Genomic DNA, 21336 nt, shown 5'->3' on the forward strand with positions numbered 1-21336 from the left:
GCCACTAAAACTTAGCCATGGATGCCAAGTACGGAACCTCTACATCATCTCATCCACTCCTACCAAAGTAAACCATATGGACTCAACCTTGACATCGACAAAAGCCAAGGAAATAAATTCCAATGTCGATTGAATTAAACTGGGAGACACTCACGAGTGGTCCCGATGGCGACGCCCTCGCTGAGCGCATCCGGGAATTCGTCCACGATAAATTCCAGACGGTTCCGCTACCAAAATTCATCCGCTCAGTAACAGTACACGGTTTCGACTTTGGAACTATCCCTCCACAACTCGAACTCAAGGATATCACAGATCCATTACCGGACTTTTACGAAGAAGACTTGGATGAGGATGATGAAGACAGCGAAGAGGAGCCGTCGCCGCCACCGCCGCCTCCAGAACCTGCGAGGATGAGGCCTGGCCCTGCACCGTGGGGAGGATCCACGCGGAGAGGTGGTGGGTTGAGAAGCGATGTGTTGAGAAATGAGATGCTGGGCCATGATTTAGGAAGCCCGTTCTTGGGAACTTCAACGCCGGGGATTCTAGGAGGATCAGGCCTGGGCGGCTACTTCCAAAGCCATCTTGGCACAGGCACACATACGCCTCTCGCCGCTGTTGCAAGTGCACATCACACCAACTGGATGAGCGTCCCAGGAACACCAGCTCGTGAATGGGGAACCCCAAGCCGTACCCGAAACCCTTCACAAAGCAGCCTCACATCTGTGGATAACTTTAAAGCCAGCCTCGATCCATTACAGAGTCTGCGTGAGAAAGGAAGCGTGTCTACACTTGCACCTACGTCAGTGGAGGCATCACGGCCACCAACAAGAGATACACATCTTGGCGGCTCAGCGATTGTTGATGACGATGATGAAGAAGAGGGCGAGGAGGAGGCAGGACGACGACCACGAGAGCCCCGCGTGGAGGATGTCCAGGCTGTTTTCAGGATACGCTACAATGGCGACATACGATTGAACCTTACAGCGGAGATTTTACTTGACTACCCCATGCCGAGTTTCGTGGGCATTCCCCTGAAGCTTAACATCACAGGCTTGACCTTCGACGGCGTGGGTGTGCTGGCACATATTCGCAAGCGTGTGCATTTCTGCTTCCTCGGTCCAGATGATGCACTTGCAGCTATTGGCCCTGATGACCCCAACGAGGAAGGTTCAAAGGGTGCCGGTGGGGCTGCGAAGAGTGAGGATCATAAACCAAGAGTCGGTGGTCTCTTACAGGAAATCCGCGTGGAAAGCGAGATTGGAGAACGAGTTGGAGGAAAGCAGAGTTTAAAGAACGTTGGCAAGGTCGAGAGATTTGTCCTCGAACAGGTCCGCCGAATCTTCGAGTCAGAATTCGTGTATCCCAGCTTCTGGACATTCTTGGTGTAATTGTATCAAATGAAGGTTCATGGGTATATAGACTAGGCACACCACTTCTAATAGCCATGTAAAGATTGGCGCAAGCATCTTCGCTCTCAAAAACATCAACATACACAAAAGTCGTCATATCATATCTTCTCATGTCAAAGTCCTCCTAAATCCCTGGTACGCTTGTTGAATGTCCAGCTCCAGCTCGCGCGCCTGCTGTTCGCTCAGCTCATCGGTCGCTCTCATCTGGTTAAGGGTGATGAGCCATTGTACGATCTTGCCGCGGTTCTCGAAGTCTTTATCCGTAACACGATTTACTGATTGGATTACATCAGAGAGGAGGGGGTGCAGTTGGTCTTTGGAAAGAAGACCGAGCTTAACAGCATCGAGGAAGGTGATGAACTCTTGAGTGGCTTCGAGAATGAGAACACCGCTGGTGTTATTGGCAGCTGCGGCGGGGGCGGGAGTTGGTGCTGAGGGGGCTCGGTCGATGGCTGTAGAGGGCATGCCGACACGAATGCGCTCGGTTGCGCGAGGTGCTTCAAGCTACATATCTGTTAATATCCATTGCAGAGTATTCGCAGGGAGACGTGGGAATAGCATACATCCCACTTGGCCTTGAAATCTTCGAGATCGCCAAATTCCCTAGCAATTGTTTCATCTTGCAGCAGCGCTTTATACTGCCTCAACGATCGCTCGCAGATTTCGGTGTATTCTGCTTCGGGAACAGCATCCTTAAGGAAGGCCTTTTCGAGTTCATCGAGTGTAATTATAATGCTAAAGAGCTCGGCGAGGGATTCTTGAAGGTCACGCTCGGCACGGGTATTCGTGAGCTTAACTTCCTACATTCAGTAATTAGCTGAGTAGCAGTGTAAGTCGAATTAATAGTATGTACCTCGTCGAGATTTATACTGGCAGAAAGGTGAGTGTTGGGGACATAACTGTGAGGAGTTGGCGCATAGCCTTGTCTTGGAATCATCATGAATTAGGCATTGGTTTGTAAATACCAAAGGTTCTAAGGTGATGCGCCGCGATGGAGCTTAAGGTGGGATGCCTGCGGGACATGTTACGTAGGGATCTTGGCAGAATATCCACACCGCCTGTCGTTTTCGCTCACCCTCTGTTATCGATAAGACCAGCAGCAAAATTTTTGGTTTTTGGTTTGGTTGCAAAGAGCCTCTGGAGACCCATCTAAAAGTTACAAACAAAAACCATACCTAATCCCCAAAAGTCGAATTCTTCACCAGCCAAGGCGCATTCAAGTTTTTCAAAATGGCGCCAGGCAAGAGGAATTTGAAGGCGACGAAAAAGTTCGAGAAGAAGCACCTTACCGGTGTTCTCGACAAGAGAAAAGCTGGCGCCAAAGTCAAGCAGCGCCAGCAGATGCTGGATAAGAAGAAGCAGCGAAGAGCAAAGGATGCCGAGTCCATAAGCGCCAACAAGGAGGATGAGGCTAAGAAGCCTGCCGCCAAGGGTAAGAAGGTCAACGAAATGAGCGTCGATGACTTCTTCAATGGCGGTTTCGATGAGATTATCGAGGAGAAGAAGGGCGGCAAGTCTGGAAAGCGCAAGAGAGACGGTCGCGCCGCCGACAACGAAGCCGATTCTGACGACTCAATGGGCGAGCAACCTGTTGCGAACGACAGCGACGACAACGAGGACGACGGTGAGGATCTCGGCATGAGCAAGAAGACCATGGATGAGCTCGCTGAGAAGGATCCCGAATTCTACAAGTTCTTGAAGGAGAACGACCCCGAGGTTCTCGACTTTGACGACAATGCCGATCTTGCTGAGGTCGATGCGCTCAGCGGCGACGACGAGGACGAACAAGAAGAGGAGCAGCCCAAGAAGAAGAAGCAGAAGAAGGACAAGAAGGCCGAGGCTGTCGCACAAGGAAACGAATTGACCCGTGAGCTTGTTGCTTCATGGAAGAAGGCCATGGCCGACAGACACTCCCTACGAGCCGCCCGACAGGTTGTTCTCGCTTTCCGTTGCGCCGCGCACTTGAACGAGGACGACGACGAGGAGTCTCAGCAGCGTTATGTTATTAACAGCCCCGAGGTCTTCAACGACATCCTTCTCCTTGCACTTAAGGAGATTCCCACGGTTATGAACCACCATCTCCCCGTCAAGGAGTCTTCTTCAGGCAGAGTCCACGTCCAAACTGAGTCAAAGAAATTCCACACCTTATCTCTATTGCTCAAGACATACACCTCGTCTATTATGCACCTCCTGAGCACCCTCTCCGACGACAAGACCCTCAAGCTCACCCTCTCTTCCATCACCCCCATTCTCCCTTACCTCCTCTCTTTCAAGAAGCTCGTCAAGGCTCTCGCCAAGTCCGTCGTCAACTTCTGGGCCCAGCCTGCCAGTTCCGAGACAACAAAGATCACAGCGTTCCTTGTTCTACGACGCCTCGTTGTCATCGGTGACAAGGGTATCCGCGAGACAGTCCTCAAGGCCGTTTACCAAGGTCTCATCCAGGGCTGCCGTGTTACAAATGCCAACACTGTCCAGGGTATTAACCTCATGAAGAACTCTGCTGCTGAGCTCTGGGGCATCGACCAGGCCGTTGGCTACACAACTGCCTTCTCCTTTATCCGACAGCTCGCCATCCACCTGCGCAACAGTATCGTCCACAACAAGAACGACGCTTTCCGCATCGTTTACAACTGGCAGTACACCCACTCTCTTGACTTCTGGTCATGTGTTCTCGCTGAGCACTGCAGTCCCCTAAAGGAGGCTGAGGCCGGAAAGGAGAGCCAGCTCAAGCTTCTTATCTACCCTCTTGTCCAAGTCACCCTCGGAGCCATGCGCCTGATCCCCACCGCTGTTTACTTCCCCTTCCGCTTCCACCTAATCCGCTCACTTCTCAGAGTCTCTCGCGCTACGGGCACTTACATCCCTCTCGCCTCTCCTCTTATCGAGGTTCTCTCCTCAGCCGAGATGAAGAAGGCTCCCAAGGCCGCTTCTCTCAAGCCCTTCGACTTCGCCACATCATACAAGGCACCCAAGTCCTACCTCCGCACCCGTGTACTCCAAGACGGTGTCGGTGAGCAGCTCGTCGAGCTTCTGAGCGAGTATTTTATGCTCTGGGCTACCTCCATCGCCTTCCCCGAGCTTGCCCTTCCCGTCATCATCCAGCTCAAGCGCTGGTTGAAGCAAGCCCGCAACAGGGACTCAGGCAACAAGAACGCCAAGCTCGCCGGCCAGCTCATTCTTCTTGTCCAGAAGATTGAGGCCAACTGCAAGTTCATCGAGGAGAAGCGCGCCAAGGTTGAGTTCGCCCCCAAGGACCGCACCCAGGTGGAGGCTTTCCTGCGTGACTTTGACGTTGCCAAGACACCTCTGGGAGCTTACGTCGTGGGACAGCGCAAGGCTCGTGCTGAGCGTGCCAAGCTCCTCGAGGAGTCCAGAAGGGAGGACGACCGCAAGCGACGTGAGGATGAGAAGGGTGCTATGGAGGACCCAGTGGAGGAGGAAAGCGAAGTTGAGGAAGATGATGAAGATGAGGAAATGGATGGCGAAGATGTCATTGACAGCGGCGATGAGGATGATGAAGAGTAGCTATAAAATCTTTCGTGTTTTTTCTGGGTTGGTGTGTAAAACGGACATAATTTCATATTTGTTAGACCTAAATCAAGGATACCTTACCTCCTTTTCTGTTAAACTTCGTCATCACCAACAATCATAATGTGCAAGAGGATGTAATGAAAATTCAACTGAAAAATATCTTCGTAGTCATTCTCGCCAAAAGCTAGCGAGTCATATATGTATAAAACACAATACACTAATCGATTGCCCGTGGTAATTCCAAACTCCCCGAGTAGAGCCATCTAACCCGCGATGGTCATCGATACACCCGAACCAAGAACCAATTTCTGAACCAAAAACGCCTTTTCCATGGTTGATTTCAAATTCCACACGCCCATAACGCTTCATATCATACCGACAATTTCTTATAGCTCAGGAATACCCTCCCAAGTAAGTTGGTCGCTGTGGCTTGTGGCATCGCGGACCGTCATGCCCGTGATGTTAAGCACTGTCAACTCGATCTCCTCCTCTGACATGGCCTGGCCAGCAGCCTTCTGGCCCTCAAGAACATCATACAGACTGTAGATCTGGTCATTCTTCGCCTCGACTTGCTTGAGCAGCGTGCGAATGTTTTCAGCAAGGCTGAGACGATCGCGGCGGCCCAGAGCCTTGTCACGACCGCTGTATTTAGCTTGAATACGGGTAAGCTCAAGTTGGAGATGATGAGACTCATCCTCCAGACCCTTGATGACTACAGCAAGCGCATGACCAGGGTGCTGAGCAGGGCGCATAGTAGGATCCTCAACCGATAGATCGCGATCTGTGACAGGGACAGGTCGTCGAATGGTAACACGCTTCTTACCAGCGATGATATCAGCGGAAGAGAAGATGCCACGGTGAGATGTGATGCGGCTGCAGACAGTGCAGTTTTTGCACTCGTGTTCGCAGAGATCATCAAGCACCCTCCTGGCATCGCTAGAGAGGGCAGGACAGGTATCCTTGTCCACGCTCTTGATGCTATCAACCGTGATATCAGTCGTAACCTGTTTGCGCGAAGATTGGGAGTGCGATCGGGAGTGTGATCGAGAGTGCGAGGACTTCTGACTTTGAGCAGTCATATCCTGGGTATTGGACTGCTTTTGCTTCTTCTCAGGTGTCTTGGCCTCCTTGCGGACCTTGGGAACAACGTCGAGTTGCATTGAGTAATCGTTTTCCTGAGTGGTGTTCTCAACTGATTGCGCACCAGTGGTCTCGTCGTTGTCCTCTAGTGTGTCCATATCATAAGTCGCAACACCCTTCAAAGAGCTTCGCCTCTTAGAATCGGAAGTGGTTCTGCGCTTGCTGCCCTGGTTTGCGACATTGGAGCTGCTCTTCTTCGATGTCTTTCCGGGGATTGAGAAAGCAACCTTCTGCTGGCTACCAGACTTAGAGCTCTTACTCTTGCTCTGCGATTGCCTAGTCTCGCTCTGAACAGTGTTATCGCGCTTAGTGTGTGTGCGAGTCTCCTCTTCTGTAACATCGGGAATAGTCGGCAACCTGGCACTATCGTCGGTCTGCTCGGTAATCTCCTTGGTCTCGGTAGCTTGCGCGTTCTCGGCAGTATCGACACCGTCTGTGTTACTGTTTATGGTGATGTCAGGAATGAAGAAAGCTGAAGTCATGTTCTCTTCAGTCTCATCATCAAGCTGGGCAGAGAAGTCCTCCTTGGGAACTGGACGGTAGGTGTGCAATTGCTTCTTCAGGAAGCTCACCTCCTCCTTGAGCTTCACATTCTCGTCGTGAAGTTCGTGAAGACTTCGTTCGAAGCCCGAGTTTTCACGTCGAAGAATCTTGTTCTCCTCGAAGTATTTCTCATTATGTCGCACGAGGCTTGCGTTGTCCTCGTCGACTGTGGACTTCTCTTGTGAGACGTTCTGAAGTGTTTGACGTAAGTTCTCGATCTCCTCCTTAGCAGCGTCAAGCTCATGTTGAACACCATCGAGGTTTTCGCGAAGATCCTCATTCTCTTCCATAAGAGCCTTGTTCGTTGTTCGAAGTGAGCGGTTCTCGACCATGAAGGACTGTTGGTCATGTCGAACGCCGTTGCCGTCGGCACGCAGAGACTCCATCTCCTCCTTGAGGGCCTCATGCTCCTTTCGCAGGGTTTCATTAGCGGCTGATAGTGACTTGTTCTCAAGATTCAGCGAGTCGCGTCCGTGCTTAAGAGACATCAAATCTCGTCGCAGAGTGTCGTTCTCGCTACGAATTTGATCTGTCGACTCAAGTTGCTTATGCGTCGTCTCTAATTCCTTCTGTTTGGTGCTCAGCTTGCGGGTAAGCTTGTTGATGTCCTCGCACGCCTCTTGGAGCTTCCTGACTGCACGATCTCGCTCCTGAGCAAGAGAGTCGTTCTCAATCTCGTTCAAGCTGTTCTTACGAGAAGCTTGTTCCAAACGTGATTGGAGAGTAGAGATTTCGATTTCTAGACCTTTTTATGAGTTAGTTATTTGCTATCCAGTGATAGTGCGATGAACTTACGGTTCTTCTGAGCCACAAGATGCTCGTTGGCACGTGAAGAGTCATAATCCATCTCGAAAGACTTTCGCGACTTAAGCTGAGCCTCCAATCGCTCAACCTGTTGCTGCAGGTTCTCGGCATATTCGTGAACCTTGTCGTAGTGCTCCTGGAGAGAAACAATCTCTTCGCGGATCATATCCATCGACACAAAGATTTTCTCTTCATCTTCAGGCACCTCAACTTCGTCAACCTCAGCATGAGCTGAAAGAGATGACTTCTTGAGACGATCGTGAACTTTGCCATTCTTGACGAAAATGGGAACGCCATGTTTCATGGAGCCGCTGAACCGGAGTGTACCATCCACGAAATCACCCAGGTGAGAGATATCGGGCATGAAGAAGGAGCGTGCGTTGCTTTCGTTGTGGGCAGGGCTAGCGATGGAGGCTGGTGAAGGAGGCACAGCAGTCAAGCTGGACCTGGCATCAGACATATTCGGTGAGGACTTTTGCTGCTCCTGCTCTTGAGGATCAGGGCTCCTTGCCGATTTCCGTAGGCGGTCCAGTGCGTCTGATAGAGACTCTCGTCGTTGTTTGTGGCCAGCCATTGATTCGGATGAAACTCGTGTGTGGACCTTGGATAGTGGGCTGGGGTTATGTTTGTTCTTGTTCCAGGATTGGTAAGAATGGACTCGGGCAGGAGACTTGGAGAGTATTGATGAAAGGTCTGACCCGTCGTCAACACGGGGCTGCATCTCGGAGCGCGTTCTAGCGGAACCTTGCCAGGTGTCTTGTGTGATGTCGTCGACTGTGAACTTAATACCAGAAGCAGGGGGCTTGTTTTCTTTAGACTCGGCACTCATAGGGCGAGTGTCGGTGTCGTCGTCGTATACAGGTACTTCGCGTGTCTTGGGAGCACCGAAGAATTCGGGCCACTTGCGGTGGGCAGCCTCCCAGTTGACAGGCAGGTTGCGGGGGGCAGTAACGCGGGCAATATCCTCGTTGAGTCTCCGTGTAGACTCGCCGTCTGGGTCGGAAAAGACGGAAGAAACTGTAGGGTCAACGGTGTCGTGAGAACCTGTTGATGATGGAGGAGAGTTGAATGGGTTGTCGCGGTTTGATTTCATTTCTCTAAGGATACGGGAACGATATCGGCTGACGGTATCGGCTTCCATAGCTCCTTCTCACGCGTTGCGTTAAGACTTGAACGTGAATTGGGAATATGATGATATTAAGCGAGTATGGATGCAACAGCACCCGTGGCGCGTATAAAAGCGTCCGTGTTGGTGATAGGGGGATTAGTTGAAGGCAATGCTATGTCTGCAATACATCTAGTGGGCAAAACGCGTCAAGAAAGACGTGAAAGAAGAAAAAGAAATGCCACAAGTAGAAGATGTAAGAATTGGAAGTGACAATGTCAATGTTGAAGGTGGAGAGAAAGAGATGCCCAGGTTTATCAAGTTGTGTTTAGGAAGGCCAGGGTCACGACTGTTTTTGGATGAAAGTAAACAAAGCGCCATCTGGCCCACTTTGGCAGCTACTACCAGCCACTTGAAATTGGGTTTAAGGCCGCTAGATCTAAGGTCTCATTAAATGATTGGTCAGTATCAGCCGTCAAACCAAAGCCCTGCTGCCGCGGGGCTGGTTCCAGGTGAAACCCACTTCCACGCTGCAGGTCCGCAGCGCGTTGGGTCGTTTTTACGTGCAGTGCATTCACGGTCTAGACGGTTAACCTAAAGTTGAGAGCCAAATTCTACAATAACAACAATACACGCTACAATATCATGATGTTGAGCTGAGTGTCTCTTATAATTAAATATCACAGTATTAATTAAAAACGTTACAGTTAATCTGCCGTATAAGCGATAACCCCACTAACAAGCGAAGTTTATTCATGTGGCACGTTCTTACCGTCTTCCCGTCTTTCACAAGTCAATGTTTCTCATACAATCACAGACGAAGAAACGCCGATAGAGGCTAATTTGGACCAAGAAACACCGATATAATTCTGTCCATGACTCAAATAAGCCTCAACTCCTCACCGTTTCTTCAACCTCTAGTACATTGTTCTAGAACCCATCTTGTGACCTGCTTGATTCGTTTCGCTGTGGGGCAGATCGCCTGTTACACCTTGTCTCGACTTAGATCCTGACTGGCAGACAAACTTGACACTGATTCAATACTGTCACAGAACTTGCGTTCTTTTCCTATTTTCCTATGTGAATATATCTATGTTGGGTCTGCCCCCCTCTCTCTTTCCTTCTTTTCAACACTCGTGTGCACTTTCACAGAAGCTGGCTTATCTTATATCTCGATACACTCCGAAATCGCCTTGCCACAATTCATGACATGGATCAACTTATCTCATGAAAACCGCGCGGCCTGATCCAAGCAAGTTTTTTCTCACATACTACAAAAAACGCCAAGAAATCTCGAAATAAGGCCTGCGAAGGCCTTTATAGATCCAATGATCTGGCTAAAAATCACTGCTGGCTTTGCCAGTGTGCTTGCCATCATCCAGCCCATCTCAGGTGCGCCCAGCCGTGAGAGTCCACAGCAGGATTATTGCCCTGTTATTTATACCGATAAACCAAAAAACTGTCGTGCAATTCCAGAAACATTTCTTAGTTTCTCTCCACAGACATTGGACTCCCCTCCAGCAGAAACGCAAATTCTCGAGGATGCTCTCAGTGCTCTCGCTACGCTGCAGGATAACTTCTTTGAACCAGACTATGCGACATGGCCTTCTGCTATTGACTGGACCGCTGCTGTGGCAGGAACAGTCGTAGCTGGAATGTTGACGACTTTGTCAAAGGCCATCAACACTGTCGATTTCGCTGGGATCGACGATTGGAGAGTGAAAGAGAACATCATTTCAACTTTCTATGCGCAACTCGTCGGCTCTTACTTTGGACAAGATGTTTTGTCCCTTCGAGGCGAAGTAAGTAAAGCCTCATACTGAGATCAAGCTCTTGAATATTTGCTGACGTGGTTACAAAGGCATATGATGACATTCTCTGGGTGGTTCTCGGCTGGGTTGAAGCCATCAAATTTGTGAGAACTCACGCCGACCTTCACTACCCCAAGATCAAATCAAAGGACGCCTCACAGAAGAATGGCCTGAGGGATATGATTGATGCCATGCCTTGGCAAGGCTACAACTGGTTCTCATCTTTTGCGCACCGCTCTCGCATTTTCTGGAACTTGGCGACCCACGGTTGGGAAACAAAGTTCTGCAACGGAGGCATGGTCTGGAATCCTCGCCTCAACCCTTACAAAAACGCCATCACCAACGAGCTTTGGATTTCGGCTTCGATCTCCATGTACGAACACTTTCCAGGCGACAACTTTACTGCGCCATGGCTCGCCAACGCTGCGTTCCCGGATAATGACCCGGCGCATCTTGAGGCCGCCATTCAGGGATACAAGTGGCTCATAGACGTCAACATGACCAACTCCCGTGGTCTTTTTGTCGATGGGTATCATATTGATAGTAGCAAGCCCGGCAACACCAAGTGCGACGTTCGAGACGAGATGGTGTACACGTACAACCAAGGTGTCTTACTCACAGGCCAGCGGGGACTCTGGTCTGTTAGTGGAAGTGCTTTGTACCTGGAAGATGGCCATCGTTTAATTCAGTCTGTGATCGAAGCGACGGGATGGAGCTTGGAAGACGAAAAGCCGGTGGATGACCTGAGTCGCCTAGGTCCCGGCAAGTTGCCGCCCTGGAAAGGACTTGGACGAGGAGGTATCTTGGAGGAGGCATGCGATGCTAGTAGCACTTGCTCCCAAGATGGCCAGACTTTCAAGGGTATCTTTTTTCATCACTTCACCTCATTCTGCAGCCCTCTCGAGTCTCTCAGGGGTAAAGGGGGCAGGATAGTCGATCCCCATGGCTTTAAGAAAGTCAAGTCTATCCACGCAGGAGCCTGCCAGTCGTATCTGAGCTGGGTCAAGCACAATGCCCTCGCCGCTCTCGAAACCCGCAACGATGCTGGTCTTTTCGGCATGTGGTGGGGTGCTGGCATTTTCGACGCAACCGTCACACTGGAAAACGACGGCATCAAGCACGGCGCCGAAAACACAACCGATTACCGCAACCGAGGAACACCAGCGGGTGAAACATGGGGTGGACGCCACAGATGGCTTCCAGGAACCGGAGGCTTGTCACCGTTGGAGTCAAAACCTGACCAGCAAGTTATGGACATTGCTCGGGATGGACTCCTTCCTAGGACTCGCAGTCGGGGAGTGAAATCTCAGCAGCAGGATCCCAATGCGCGGGGCAGGGGCCGAACTGTAGAGACACAGGTCGGAGGGATCGCGCTGCTTAGGGCATATTGGGAACTTTCTCGATCTTTTTGACGATGATGATATTTTACGTATATGATGGAAACTGATTTATTAGAAATGATAGATATGATAGATCGCGATATACAGCATATCACACATGAATTAAAATACAACTATTTTACTGAATCAATGCTATCTAAGTCGCGTGATGCGAGGTCGAATCAGTCGCATTTCGCATTCGCCGGCCCTAGCTTCTCAAGCCCAATCGCTAGGAGTGTAACTTGACATCATGGTTCAATACGACAATTCTTTCAGCCCTTCTTATTTGAAGCGAATGCGAAATATACAACGTTGCAGATTGGTTGGGTGCCTCTTGAACCTTCATGAAAGCACGCTAGCTGAGTTGGGTGCGCCATTCGAGATGCGATGGGTACGTCAGAGTGGCTGCGCATTCGCATAGACCTGTACGTCGAATGAAAGTGCAGTTTAGGGATAGCTTCATCTGCTAGAGTGATGAATTGTTTGAGATATAAGAAGACGTGGTTTCCGTTAGAAGAAGAGAATATCATCCACTCAATCAATCAATCAATCAATTAAGTCGATACAACATAATCTACCTACCCTATAATCACCGGGTTCAACACTTATAACCACTTTACCACAACTACTCTACCTTCTCACAAACTATCATCATGGGTCTCATCGGTCTTGCTATTAGCAGTATCTTCGGCTCCCAAGACAATGGAAACCGCACTGGAGGTTGCTGCAGTCGCCGAAACCCCAACCAACAAGCATGGCTTGCTTCCTCCTATCCCGAGATTACAAACTACAATGGCCGATCTTCGTGCCACCAGCGCAAGATGGAGCGTCGCTACCAGAGACAACTTCAACGCGCCGAGCGCTTCCAACTTCGCGCGGAACAACGGGCTCAGAGACGACAGGCGGGTGTTATGCTGGTAAAGCAGGGAGCGCAAAGAGTTGGTCTTGTTGGACAGCCTCAGGTTGAGAATGTTCCTGCTACGAGGAACTTTCGAGAGGAGTCTAAGGATGCTATGTATGAGTTGGATGCTATCAATGAGCAGAGAGATGCACCTCCATCATATGATGAAGTTGTGCGAAAGTAAGATACCCGACAAGGACGGAGTTTTAAGGACGGAGTTTAGAGTTTGGGATGGGATTTGGACTGGCCATTGTTATAGCGATATGATATGATATTTTAGTTCAATCAATCAATTTCTGATGGAAAAGTCCTCGACTATCATGGAATTGTCCAATACGCCTTTCACTTACACGCCTTTGGGGCTACAAAATGCAGCCGTCCTGGACAAATAGAATAGCTGTGGTTGGTGGCTCAACGGTGCGACCTCCGATATCGAACCCCACGGACCCTTCTCCAACCCCTCCATTCCAGGGACCATGTCACTTTTATACATGGCAATATAAATTGTAGGGCATGCTATTTTCGTCGGTAATTGTTCATACATATTCAATCAGGTCATTATCCATATATCTAGGTCAATGCCGGGATAGACAATGTCTTATATCGCACGATAACCGGCCTTGTATCGGCCTCCCGCATTCTCGGTGAGTCCGCTGGCGTGATATTTACACCCGGTAGGGACTTGTTATCTGGTGCAGCGCACTCCACATTCTACGTCACCCCTGTGCCAATTGACTCATCGCAAATGCTCTCCAACAAAAATTCAGGTCCGATCTTTCGGCGGTGACAGGCGCTAGGGAATGTTAGATATACTTCTCACTTGACTCTTTGTTCTCTCCAACAACAAATTTCCCCATACACAGCCAGCCCTTCACGATGCCTTCAGCTGATCCCGTAGTGGCCGTGCCTGTCAACGGTGCCGTCAATGGCACTGCCAATGGAACAAATGGCGAATCTTCCCGTCCCCAGACGCCGATGACCGGAATGGCCTTGACGGAGTACAGCGCAAACCCCTCGACACCGTCCGCAGAGAGACAGGCGCGCATCAAGGAGATTGTTCCTGAGGAGTATCTACTTCCTACTGGATACCCCGACGTGAGTTATATACTACAGTGTATGACCGACCAGAAGCTGACAGTGACCCAAGTATCTTCGTCTTATCGCCAGCGCTACGTCGAGAGTTTACGAGGCCTGCAAGGTCACTCCCCTCACCAACGCCGTCAACCTGAGCAACCGACTCGAATGCAATGTTCTCCTCAAGCGTGAAGACCAGCAGCCTGTTTTCAGCTTCAAGCTGCGCGGCGCTTACAACAAGATGGCTCACCTCGACCCGACCAAGAGCTGGAAGGGTGTTGTCTGCTGCTCTGCCGGAAACCATGCCCAGGGTGTCGCCTATTCAGCCCGCAAGCTCAAGATCCCCGCGACCATTGTCATGCCCGAGGCAACCCCTAGCATCAAGCACTTGAACGTTGCTCGTCTCGGTGGCCATGTCGTGTTGCACGGTGCTGATTTCGATGCGGCTAAGGAGGAGTGCTCGAGACGAGAGAAGCAGGATGGACTTATCAACATTCCTCCCTTCGACGACCCCTATGTCATTGCTGGCCAGGGAACCATTGGAAACGAACTCTTCGGTCAGGTCAACATGGCTAAGGTTGAGGCTATCTTCTGTTGTGTTGGCGGTGGTGGTCTCATTGCCGGAATTGGTCTTTACGTCAAGCGCATGGCTCCTCACGTCAAGATCATCGGTGTTGAGGCTCATGACGCCAACGCCATGGTGCAATCTTTGAAGAAGGGCGAGCGCGTTCTGCTCAAGGAGGTCGGTCTGTTCGCCGACGGTGCTGCTGTCAAGATTCCCGGAGAAGAGACTTTCCGCATCTGCAAGGAGGTTATCGACGACGTTATCGAAGTGTCGACCGACGAGATCTGCGCCGCTATCAAGGACATGTACGACGACACCCGCTCAGGTCTTGAGCCCGCTGGTGCCCTATCCATCGCCGGTCTCAAGAAATACGTCGCCCAGAACCCCTCAGACGATTCAAAGCGCAACCTTATCGCTATTACATCGGGCGCCAACATGAACTTCGATCGCTTGAGATTCGTTGCTGAGCGTGCCACCATGGGTGAGGGCAAGGAGGCTCTACTTGCTGTCCAGATCCCCGAGCGTCCTGGATCCTTTGCCGAGCTCATTAACAACATCATGCCCCATGCTGTTACCGAGTTCACCTACCGATACTCAACCGACGAGGTTGCCAACATCCTCATCGGTGTCTCCCTAACAGCTCCCGCTCATCAGCGAGCCGAAGAGCTCCGCTCCCTTATCGACCGTATCCAGTCAAACGACATGACAGTGACCGACCTTACACACGACGAGCTCGCCAAGAGCCATATCCGATACCTCGTCGGAGGACGATCCGGCGTCCCCAACGAGCGCCTCTACATGTTCACCTTCCCCGAACGACCAGGAGCCCTCGAAAAGTTCCTCACCACGCTCCGTCCCAAGTTCAACATCAGCCTATTCCAGTACCGTAACTACGGCGGCGACGTAGGCAAGATCGTCACCGGTATCTTGTGTCCCGACGATGAAGTGACCGAGCTTCACAACTTCTTGCGCAGGATTGGATATCCTTATGAGGACTGCACCGAATCACCAGTGTTCAAGACATTCTTGCGGTCATGAGGGAACGAATGATGAAAAGTATTTGGGCCTTGGTTTGGCGTTTGGTTTCAAAACGATGTTCAGGTCTATAAAAGATGGGATGTGGTTATTTGGGTCTCAAATTTAGCGAATTTGGGTGTGTTGTAGTTGATAAATGATGTGTATGGCATGATTAAAATAGAAATGAATTGAAAGTACTGTATATCATTGATCCCCCAGCGATGCATATCACGCACCCTAGTTGCCCTATAAGCCTACGAGATGGAACATTTACCTTACTCTATCCCATGATTTACTATCACACGTAAATACCTACTTATGATTACGATGATGGAGTTACGAGATGTGCACAGCCGGACCATCAAAGAGATACACTTAAAGTGACTACGCGATTTGTCTGCCTGTCCTATGTACCCTTTGATTGTACTACTCCGTTACCATTGTCGAAATTGAGCTGAGTTTGTCCTTCTTTGAGGACTCTGCTTGCTTAGGATTTCTCAATCGGACGTAGGTCACAACAGCCTCCAAGTCACTTCCCCTGATCCCATATATTGGGTGAACTTCACTCACTCGCTCTTAACATACATCAAGCCGTGTGATAGATATACAGAGGCGCCTCTATGCCAAACACTCATCCTCCTCTCTTCCCTCCTCGGACTCTTCGTCTTCTTCATCATCACTTTCTTCTAACAACGATATTCCAGGCTCATTGCGGGCCAGACTACTGCTGCCACGAGCTACATCATGTCAGAACTTAGAGACTGGGTTTCTATCGGCACCCCCCCAGACGGTCCTGTAAGTGCCGGCGATAGAGACGAAGATGGAGATGAATATGGTGATTTTGGGTACATTTATCTCCCTCCCAAGTGTGGTCTTTGTCTGAAAGCCATATGCGAGGATGATAAAATTATCGCAAGTACGTAGAACAACCCGGCTGCCTACCTGTTTTGCTAACCTACTGCTATAGTGCTTGGTAACGACGACTCTACTCTCCCGGTTTATCACTCCAAGATAAACCGGTATCTCGTTCACATCAGAAGCCAGTATCCAAAGCGGTGGCTTGGGCACCGACATAGAAAAGAATACACCAGCATGAATGAAACCGTGGCATTTCATGCGGAGTGTTATCACCTGTTCTTGCGCTGCCACGGTCAACCCAACGCCCTTGAGAGCCTCTGGACTTCGGTAGCATGGAGATACCCATGGCGTCCTCGCGCGAACGCGGTGCACGAAATCGATTTCGAGGATCATGACCTGCCATGGATTAGGCCCTCAGTAGCGACTGCGCTGGGCATGCCAAAGCTGGCTTTGTTGCCTCCAACAATCCTTCGGGAAATCAGAGCAGAAAGCTTAAGGAGTAAGCTCTGGGACTACTCAGATATCAATAACCTTGCAGAGAGGATGTCAATGGCCGCTAATCAAGGTGACGGTACGCATTGCCAGGTTGACAAGCTAGACGAGATCGAAGCCTGGGAACGAGGGCAGCCACCTGCAAGGATGGAGAGTGCCTCTGAGTCCAAGATCACCAAACTTACATTAGACCGCCATGGTGTTCGCAAAATCGAGAGCCTCTCTGACTGGCCACAGTACGACCCGTGGCGATCCGAAACTCGTGCTTATGTCTTCGTTGATCCGGATCAAGCAAAGCAGTGACGTCTCCAATTCAAGGTATGCATCATTGCTCCGTTTCAACGATTATTGGGATCTCTAATGCTTTTATAGCTTGGCTTAGCGCGCCTGTCTTTCGATTCAGAAGGGCCTGATTTTCCACAAATATGGGATACCCCAACGCCGCCAGTCAAGGAACTATCGTTGACACCCAGAACAGCACGCTCTTTGGATCCAAGGTTTCGTACGGTCGACCTGCGCAACACTACCGGCCTCACGTTCTTCTATCAGAACCGCTCAATTCTTCGCATCCATTCACACACGGCCAGTTCGCCAACAGCACTTGAAACATATCGACGTCTCCCTGCAACTGTTCAAGAAAAACTTGTCTGGGCATATGTACCCATCTCTCCGAACGATCGAATCCTTGAATTCGCTGTACGAGAGTCTAACCAATTATCGACCGCGGATTGGCTTATGTTCCGGGAGCCTACTGTGATAGTAAGTCATATAAGATCAAATCACAGACGTTAACTGATGATGATAGATTCGAACCAAGCTTCTTGACGACTTCATACTCGGGCATTGGCAAGGTACTATCAAAAAAGACCAGTTGTTTGAGTTTACTCCCCATATTCTTGTGTATACCGTATCGAATGCCCTTGGGTGCGTTGCATTCGGGGCAGTGGGTGAACCTGATCCGAATGCTCAACTTGGGAACCCCATGCCTGTGTTGAACCACTTCCCTGGTGTCTGGACTCCCAGAGACGTCATCAAAGCACATGCACCACTAGATGGCGCAGTGCGCATAGATGTGTTCTCCTCTGCAAACCAATTCACGTTGTGTAAGGGTATCGTCTTATAGTATGAGAACGGCGCCCAGAGAGCCGTGGGGCTATGCCGGATCGGAATCGACCCTTTCACCACGTATCGTAATCCTGTCAACTTCTGCTATGCCAGTTCTATTCATCCGAATTGGGATAAACTGCCCGAATTTGAGAGGTATCATGTCGTATGCACAACGGAAGGTGATACACATGACCATAGCCAACATTGGAACTGCTTCCCGATGCAGGGGACGATCAAATACGTTTGGAATTCTCGGGGAACTTCCTTGGAAGTAGACAGAAGAACATGATCCAGTTCGTACATTCTAGACTATCCTTATGTGGGCATCAATGCAGCTCATGATTCCGAGTCTTTTGACAGGATAGTATAATTAAAGGATAGGATAGGCCAAACTCAAGCAGACAATCTTAATAATAGTTATCGTCATCGTCCTCCTCATCATCGTCCTCTTAAGGCTCCGAGAAGTAAATCCAAGGTTCAGACACCTCGTCATCACAACTAACTGTGATGGACATTGTCCGAGCATCCGAACATTTCCAACCCTTAGAACCACGACCATTGCCGTGCTTATGTTTCCCCATATTGCATTCAAGTTCGTAATGGGGGATATTAAAGCGTCGTCTGGTCCCTGCCACTTCGCGCATGCAGATAAACGCCGGCCTGACATACTCCTTGACAGGGTCAACACCCATCCTGCATTGCCCACAAGCCCTCTGGGACCCATCCTCGTACTCTAGAAGAATCCCTTTGAAGTATCCTGTTGCTACATCATTGAAGACAGTGATGTGTTTTGCATCTCTCAATGTCATGCTGTTAATGGAGAGATCCAGTTCGACATGTTGAGGTGCCACAGGACGGAAAGGGAACCTAGGTTTTGGTAGTGTCTCGCGCAGCTTTTCTCCAACGACGGCCACGTTCACAATCCCACCCTTTCTAGGAAGATTATGAATCAACATAGTGGGCACTTTCTGAGAAAAGCGTTTCTCCCCGGGTACATCCGGACCAATATAGAGATTGCCGGATAATTTGGTGGTTATCTAAAACAAGGATCAGTATCGAATTAAGGTATTTGCTGAACTCATGCTCACCAGTAACGATGGCACCTGAATGGGAGGCACATCGGACCGCAACCCAAATCGCAGGATGCGATCGCCAGCTGGTAGTGGGAGATAAGACCATAACAGATTCTTGTAGTCTACCCGCCACAAGCGCTGGAATGTCGATACCGCTGTTGGTTCTGTGGCCGTGTGGGCATGAATTGCCATCAGGTCACCCTTATGGTAAAAGAAAGTGACGCCCGTGATGTTGCGAAGATCTACAGTATGCAGATGAGCACCAACTGTTTTATTCCTTCGAAGCAACACATCCAAGTCCTTTATATGAGGCTCTGGCGTGTCCCAGAATGGATAGATACTTTGAATCACGGTAGGTAGCTCGATACGCGCGCGTCCAAACTAAATTTAATAAAGCATTAGTTCTGTTCGTCCATCTTACCAGTGTAGAGCTGGACCTACTTTGAAGTGAACTTAGTATGTACAGCTTCATTGAAGCCAATGAAGCTATATGCATGGATAGAGCTGGACCCGCCATTCCTGTACTTGGGTTGCTCTGCGAGTCTCTCTATATCGAGCAAGCCATAGTCATCAACGGTTATTCGGAACACACCAGGCTTTGGTCCATTTTCGTTGGTCTCTAGCTTCTTTCCGCGATGCCAACTCGTGATGGTGCAGAGTTTGCAGGTCGTGTTGTCACAATTGGGAGTGCTCTTGTCAAGCTCGACATCTCCTCCGCTTGAGCTTTGATAGATGAATAGCGCCAGAATATATGATCAGACGAGTAGGACTTGATTAACTGGAGAACCACATGCGGAAGTGATTCTAGCTCTGGCAAGCCTATAGCCTTGGCTCTAGAGGCAGACACCGATGCCAACGACGCGTCGACAAGACCAAGCTGCACTTTTTGGTCCCCCGGCGTGTGTGTCCACGGGATTCTCCAGGCTGTAGCAACCTACAGATGCTCCAATGCCGGCTTTTCTGGATATGCTTGCAAAAACAGACGATAGCAGTCTTCATGCACCACTACAGACTCTGGGGACGTGGCACAAACCTTGCATCTTAGTTTGTTGCATCTTGGGTACTTATCCTTGCCTCGAATAGTTTTGGGCCTCGAGGGAAAGAAGAACATTTTCGAGCAATATTCAGGGCGAGTCCCATGTGGGCTTTTATGATAATTGATCACTGTAGCCATCCATGAGTAACGGAATATATGCTGATGAAAGGGGTATTGCATCCTTACATGCGATGATCCCGTCTTCTATAATATCCTGAGAACAGAGGCCGCATACATCCTGAATCTGGATATGCCTCCTGTCCTCCGCAAGCATCCGCTCCTTTTCCATCTTTTCCATCTCCTTCTCCTGATTCGCAGACCGTATCCGCTCCAATGCTTCCCCAGAGCTCTCATTTTCCATCTGCTGAAACCTCTCATAAACGTCAATATACTTGACATCATCTTCATCGTCATCGGCATCAGAATCAGAATCAGAATCATCCCAAGAGTCCTCTTCATTCTGATCCTCCCACTCATCCCCTGAGTCGATGGGATCTCGAACGTCCATCTCGCTCGCAGATAGCAGTCTGTTTGGCCCGTTGATTCTGGGCCTTGTAAGTCAAGTTAATACGCAACAGATTGCGGGGAAACGATGGACCAAGAAGACAAAGTTCAGGCAGTTGAACAAGAGAGCACGACTATGCTGCAAGGGGCTCTTCATGCTACGTCATGTGGCTCTGTGCGGTGGCTGCCATCTTTACATACCGGTACAGCCATCGGCACGCTGGTTGGGCGAAACAAAAGATTCAAATATTGGACTCCGTAGAGGCTGGAAGAATTACCAGTCGTTCACGAACGGAACATGCTGCAAGGTACACGCGATTGCCAGTGATAAATTCAGCACGATTCGTGCTCCACCTTGTAGAATCTCGCCTGTTATTCTAGCCCCAACAGCATCACACTTCTCCATATATCGACCTTATTTTGACTTTATCAAAAAGTAGTTTACCAAAAAGGATGAGAGTTTTGGTTAAATATTATAATAAGTGATCGTGGACGGGCCAAGGCCGAAAGACGGCGTCTTGCGGTTGGCGCGTAGTAGAACACAGCGACTGAGTCAGTGCTTCAGCTACTGCGATCATTATGGATCTCATCTATCACAGCTGACACAGTCTAACCTAACTATATTGTTACGAATGGCTTACCCATTTCTCAAGAACACACCGCAAATACCATCGTGATCTCAGACAGACGCGACCCAACTGTTGGCAGAGATTGGACCATTTTAGAGACTATAGATGCAAGGTACGATTCGTGAATGCTGGGCGTGCTTATTGAATGGCTATCAGTCCCTGGATATGGAACGTCACGAACATGACCAGTCGATTCGGGAACTCGCTTGTACTGTAATGTACTCTACGGAGAACTGATTTGGGACTCGTACATTGATTGTGGTGACCTGAAGATGCACATGAAAGGACCTAGGAAGAGACAACAAGCCGTTTTAGGAAGCAATCCAATCTGTCGTGCGTTCTTCTAGCGAGTTTCTAT

The 21336-nt window shown here is 49.8% G+C and overlaps 8 protein-coding genes across 8 annotated transcripts; 6 read left to right on the top strand and 2 right to left on the bottom strand.

Moving 5' to 3' along the window:
* Nucleotides 1–38: 38 nt before the first annotated feature.
* B0J16DRAFT_2518 (uncharacterized protein) lies at nucleotides 39–1510 on the top strand. Its single transcript, XM_046123104.1, has one exon. The coding sequence runs from the start codon at nucleotides 123–125 to the stop codon at nucleotides 1386–1388; it is 1266 nt and encodes a 421-aa protein (XP_045988226.1). The 5' UTR covers nucleotides 39–122; the 3' UTR covers nucleotides 1389–1510.
* On the bottom strand, nucleotides 1453–2430 carry B0J16DRAFT_2499 (vacuolar protein sorting-associated). Its single transcript, XM_046123093.1, has 3 exons — nucleotides 2263–2430; nucleotides 1973–2209; nucleotides 1453–1913 (listed from the first exon to the last, which is right to left on the bottom strand). Exons 1-3 carry the CDS (start codon nucleotides 2347–2349, stop codon nucleotides 1518–1520), a joined length of 720 nt encoding a protein of 239 aa, XP_045988227.1. The 5' UTR covers nucleotides 2350–2430; the 3' UTR covers nucleotides 1453–1517.
* Nucleotides 2431–2553: 123 nt separating this feature from the next.
* B0J16DRAFT_326210 (Noc2p family-domain-containing protein) lies at nucleotides 2554–5027 on the top strand. Its single transcript, XM_046125978.1, has one exon. The coding sequence runs from the start codon at nucleotides 2640–2642 to the stop codon at nucleotides 4932–4934; it is 2295 nt and encodes a 764-aa protein (XP_045988228.1). The 5' UTR covers nucleotides 2554–2639; the 3' UTR covers nucleotides 4935–5027.
* A 4833-nt stretch (nucleotides 5028–9860) lies between these two features.
* On the top strand, nucleotides 9861–11755 carry B0J16DRAFT_258436 (glycosyl hydrolase family 76-domain-containing protein; the record flags this gene model as incomplete). The annotated part of the gene is made up of 2 exons (XM_046123186.1): nucleotides 9861–10334; nucleotides 10394–11755. The coding sequence occupies 2 exons, from the start codon at nucleotides 9861–9863 to the stop codon at nucleotides 11753–11755; spliced, it is 1836 nt and encodes a 611-aa protein (XP_045988229.1).
* Nucleotides 11756–12262: 507 nt separating this feature from the next.
* Nucleotides 12263–13179, top strand: B0J16DRAFT_326214 (uncharacterized protein). Its single transcript, XM_046125979.1, has one exon. It carries the CDS (start codon nucleotides 12376–12378, stop codon nucleotides 12805–12807), a length of 432 nt encoding a protein of 143 aa, XP_045988230.1. The 5' UTR covers nucleotides 12263–12375; the 3' UTR covers nucleotides 12808–13179.
* Nucleotides 13180–13458: 279 nt separating this feature from the next.
* On the top strand, nucleotides 13459–15498 carry B0J16DRAFT_277392 (tryptophan synthase beta subunit-like PLP-dependent enzyme). The gene is made up of 2 exons (XM_046123807.1): nucleotides 13459–13718; nucleotides 13771–15498. The coding sequence occupies exons 1-2, from the start codon at nucleotides 13500–13502 to the stop codon at nucleotides 15298–15300; spliced, it is 1749 nt and encodes a 582-aa protein (XP_045988231.1). The 5' UTR covers nucleotides 13459–13499; the 3' UTR covers nucleotides 15301–15498.
* A 525-nt stretch (nucleotides 15499–16023) lies between these two features.
* On the top strand, nucleotides 16024–18025 carry B0J16DRAFT_312944 (uncharacterized protein; the record flags this gene model as incomplete). The annotated part of the gene is made up of 6 exons (XM_046125091.1): nucleotides 16024–16195; nucleotides 16247–16865; nucleotides 16922–16947; nucleotides 17012–17388; nucleotides 17435–17689; nucleotides 17753–18025. 6 exons carry the CDS (start codon nucleotides 16024–16026, stop codon nucleotides 18023–18025), a joined length of 1722 nt encoding a protein of 573 aa, XP_045988232.1.
* Nucleotides 18026–18032: 7 nt separating this feature from the next.
* B0J16DRAFT_390502 (uncharacterized protein) lies at nucleotides 18033–20353 on the bottom strand (the record flags this gene model as incomplete). The annotated part of the gene is made up of 5 exons (XM_046131890.1): nucleotides 18033–18773; nucleotides 18825–19190; nucleotides 19274–19532; nucleotides 19748–19973; nucleotides 20032–20353. The coding sequence occupies 5 exons, from the start codon at nucleotides 20351–20353 to the stop codon at nucleotides 18186–18188; spliced, it is 1761 nt and encodes a 586-aa protein (XP_045988233.1). The 3' UTR covers nucleotides 18033–18185.
* Nucleotides 20354–21336: the final 983 nt, after the last annotated feature.

This window comes from Fusarium flagelliforme (genome assembly GCF_020744385.1).
Source record: "Fusarium flagelliforme strain FIESC 12 MPI-CAGE-AA-0113 chromosome Unknown B0J16scaffold_1, whole genome shotgun sequence".
In the NCBI taxonomy this organism is placed as follows: Eukaryota; Fungi; Ascomycota; class Sordariomycetes; order Hypocreales; family Nectriaceae; genus Fusarium; species Fusarium flagelliforme.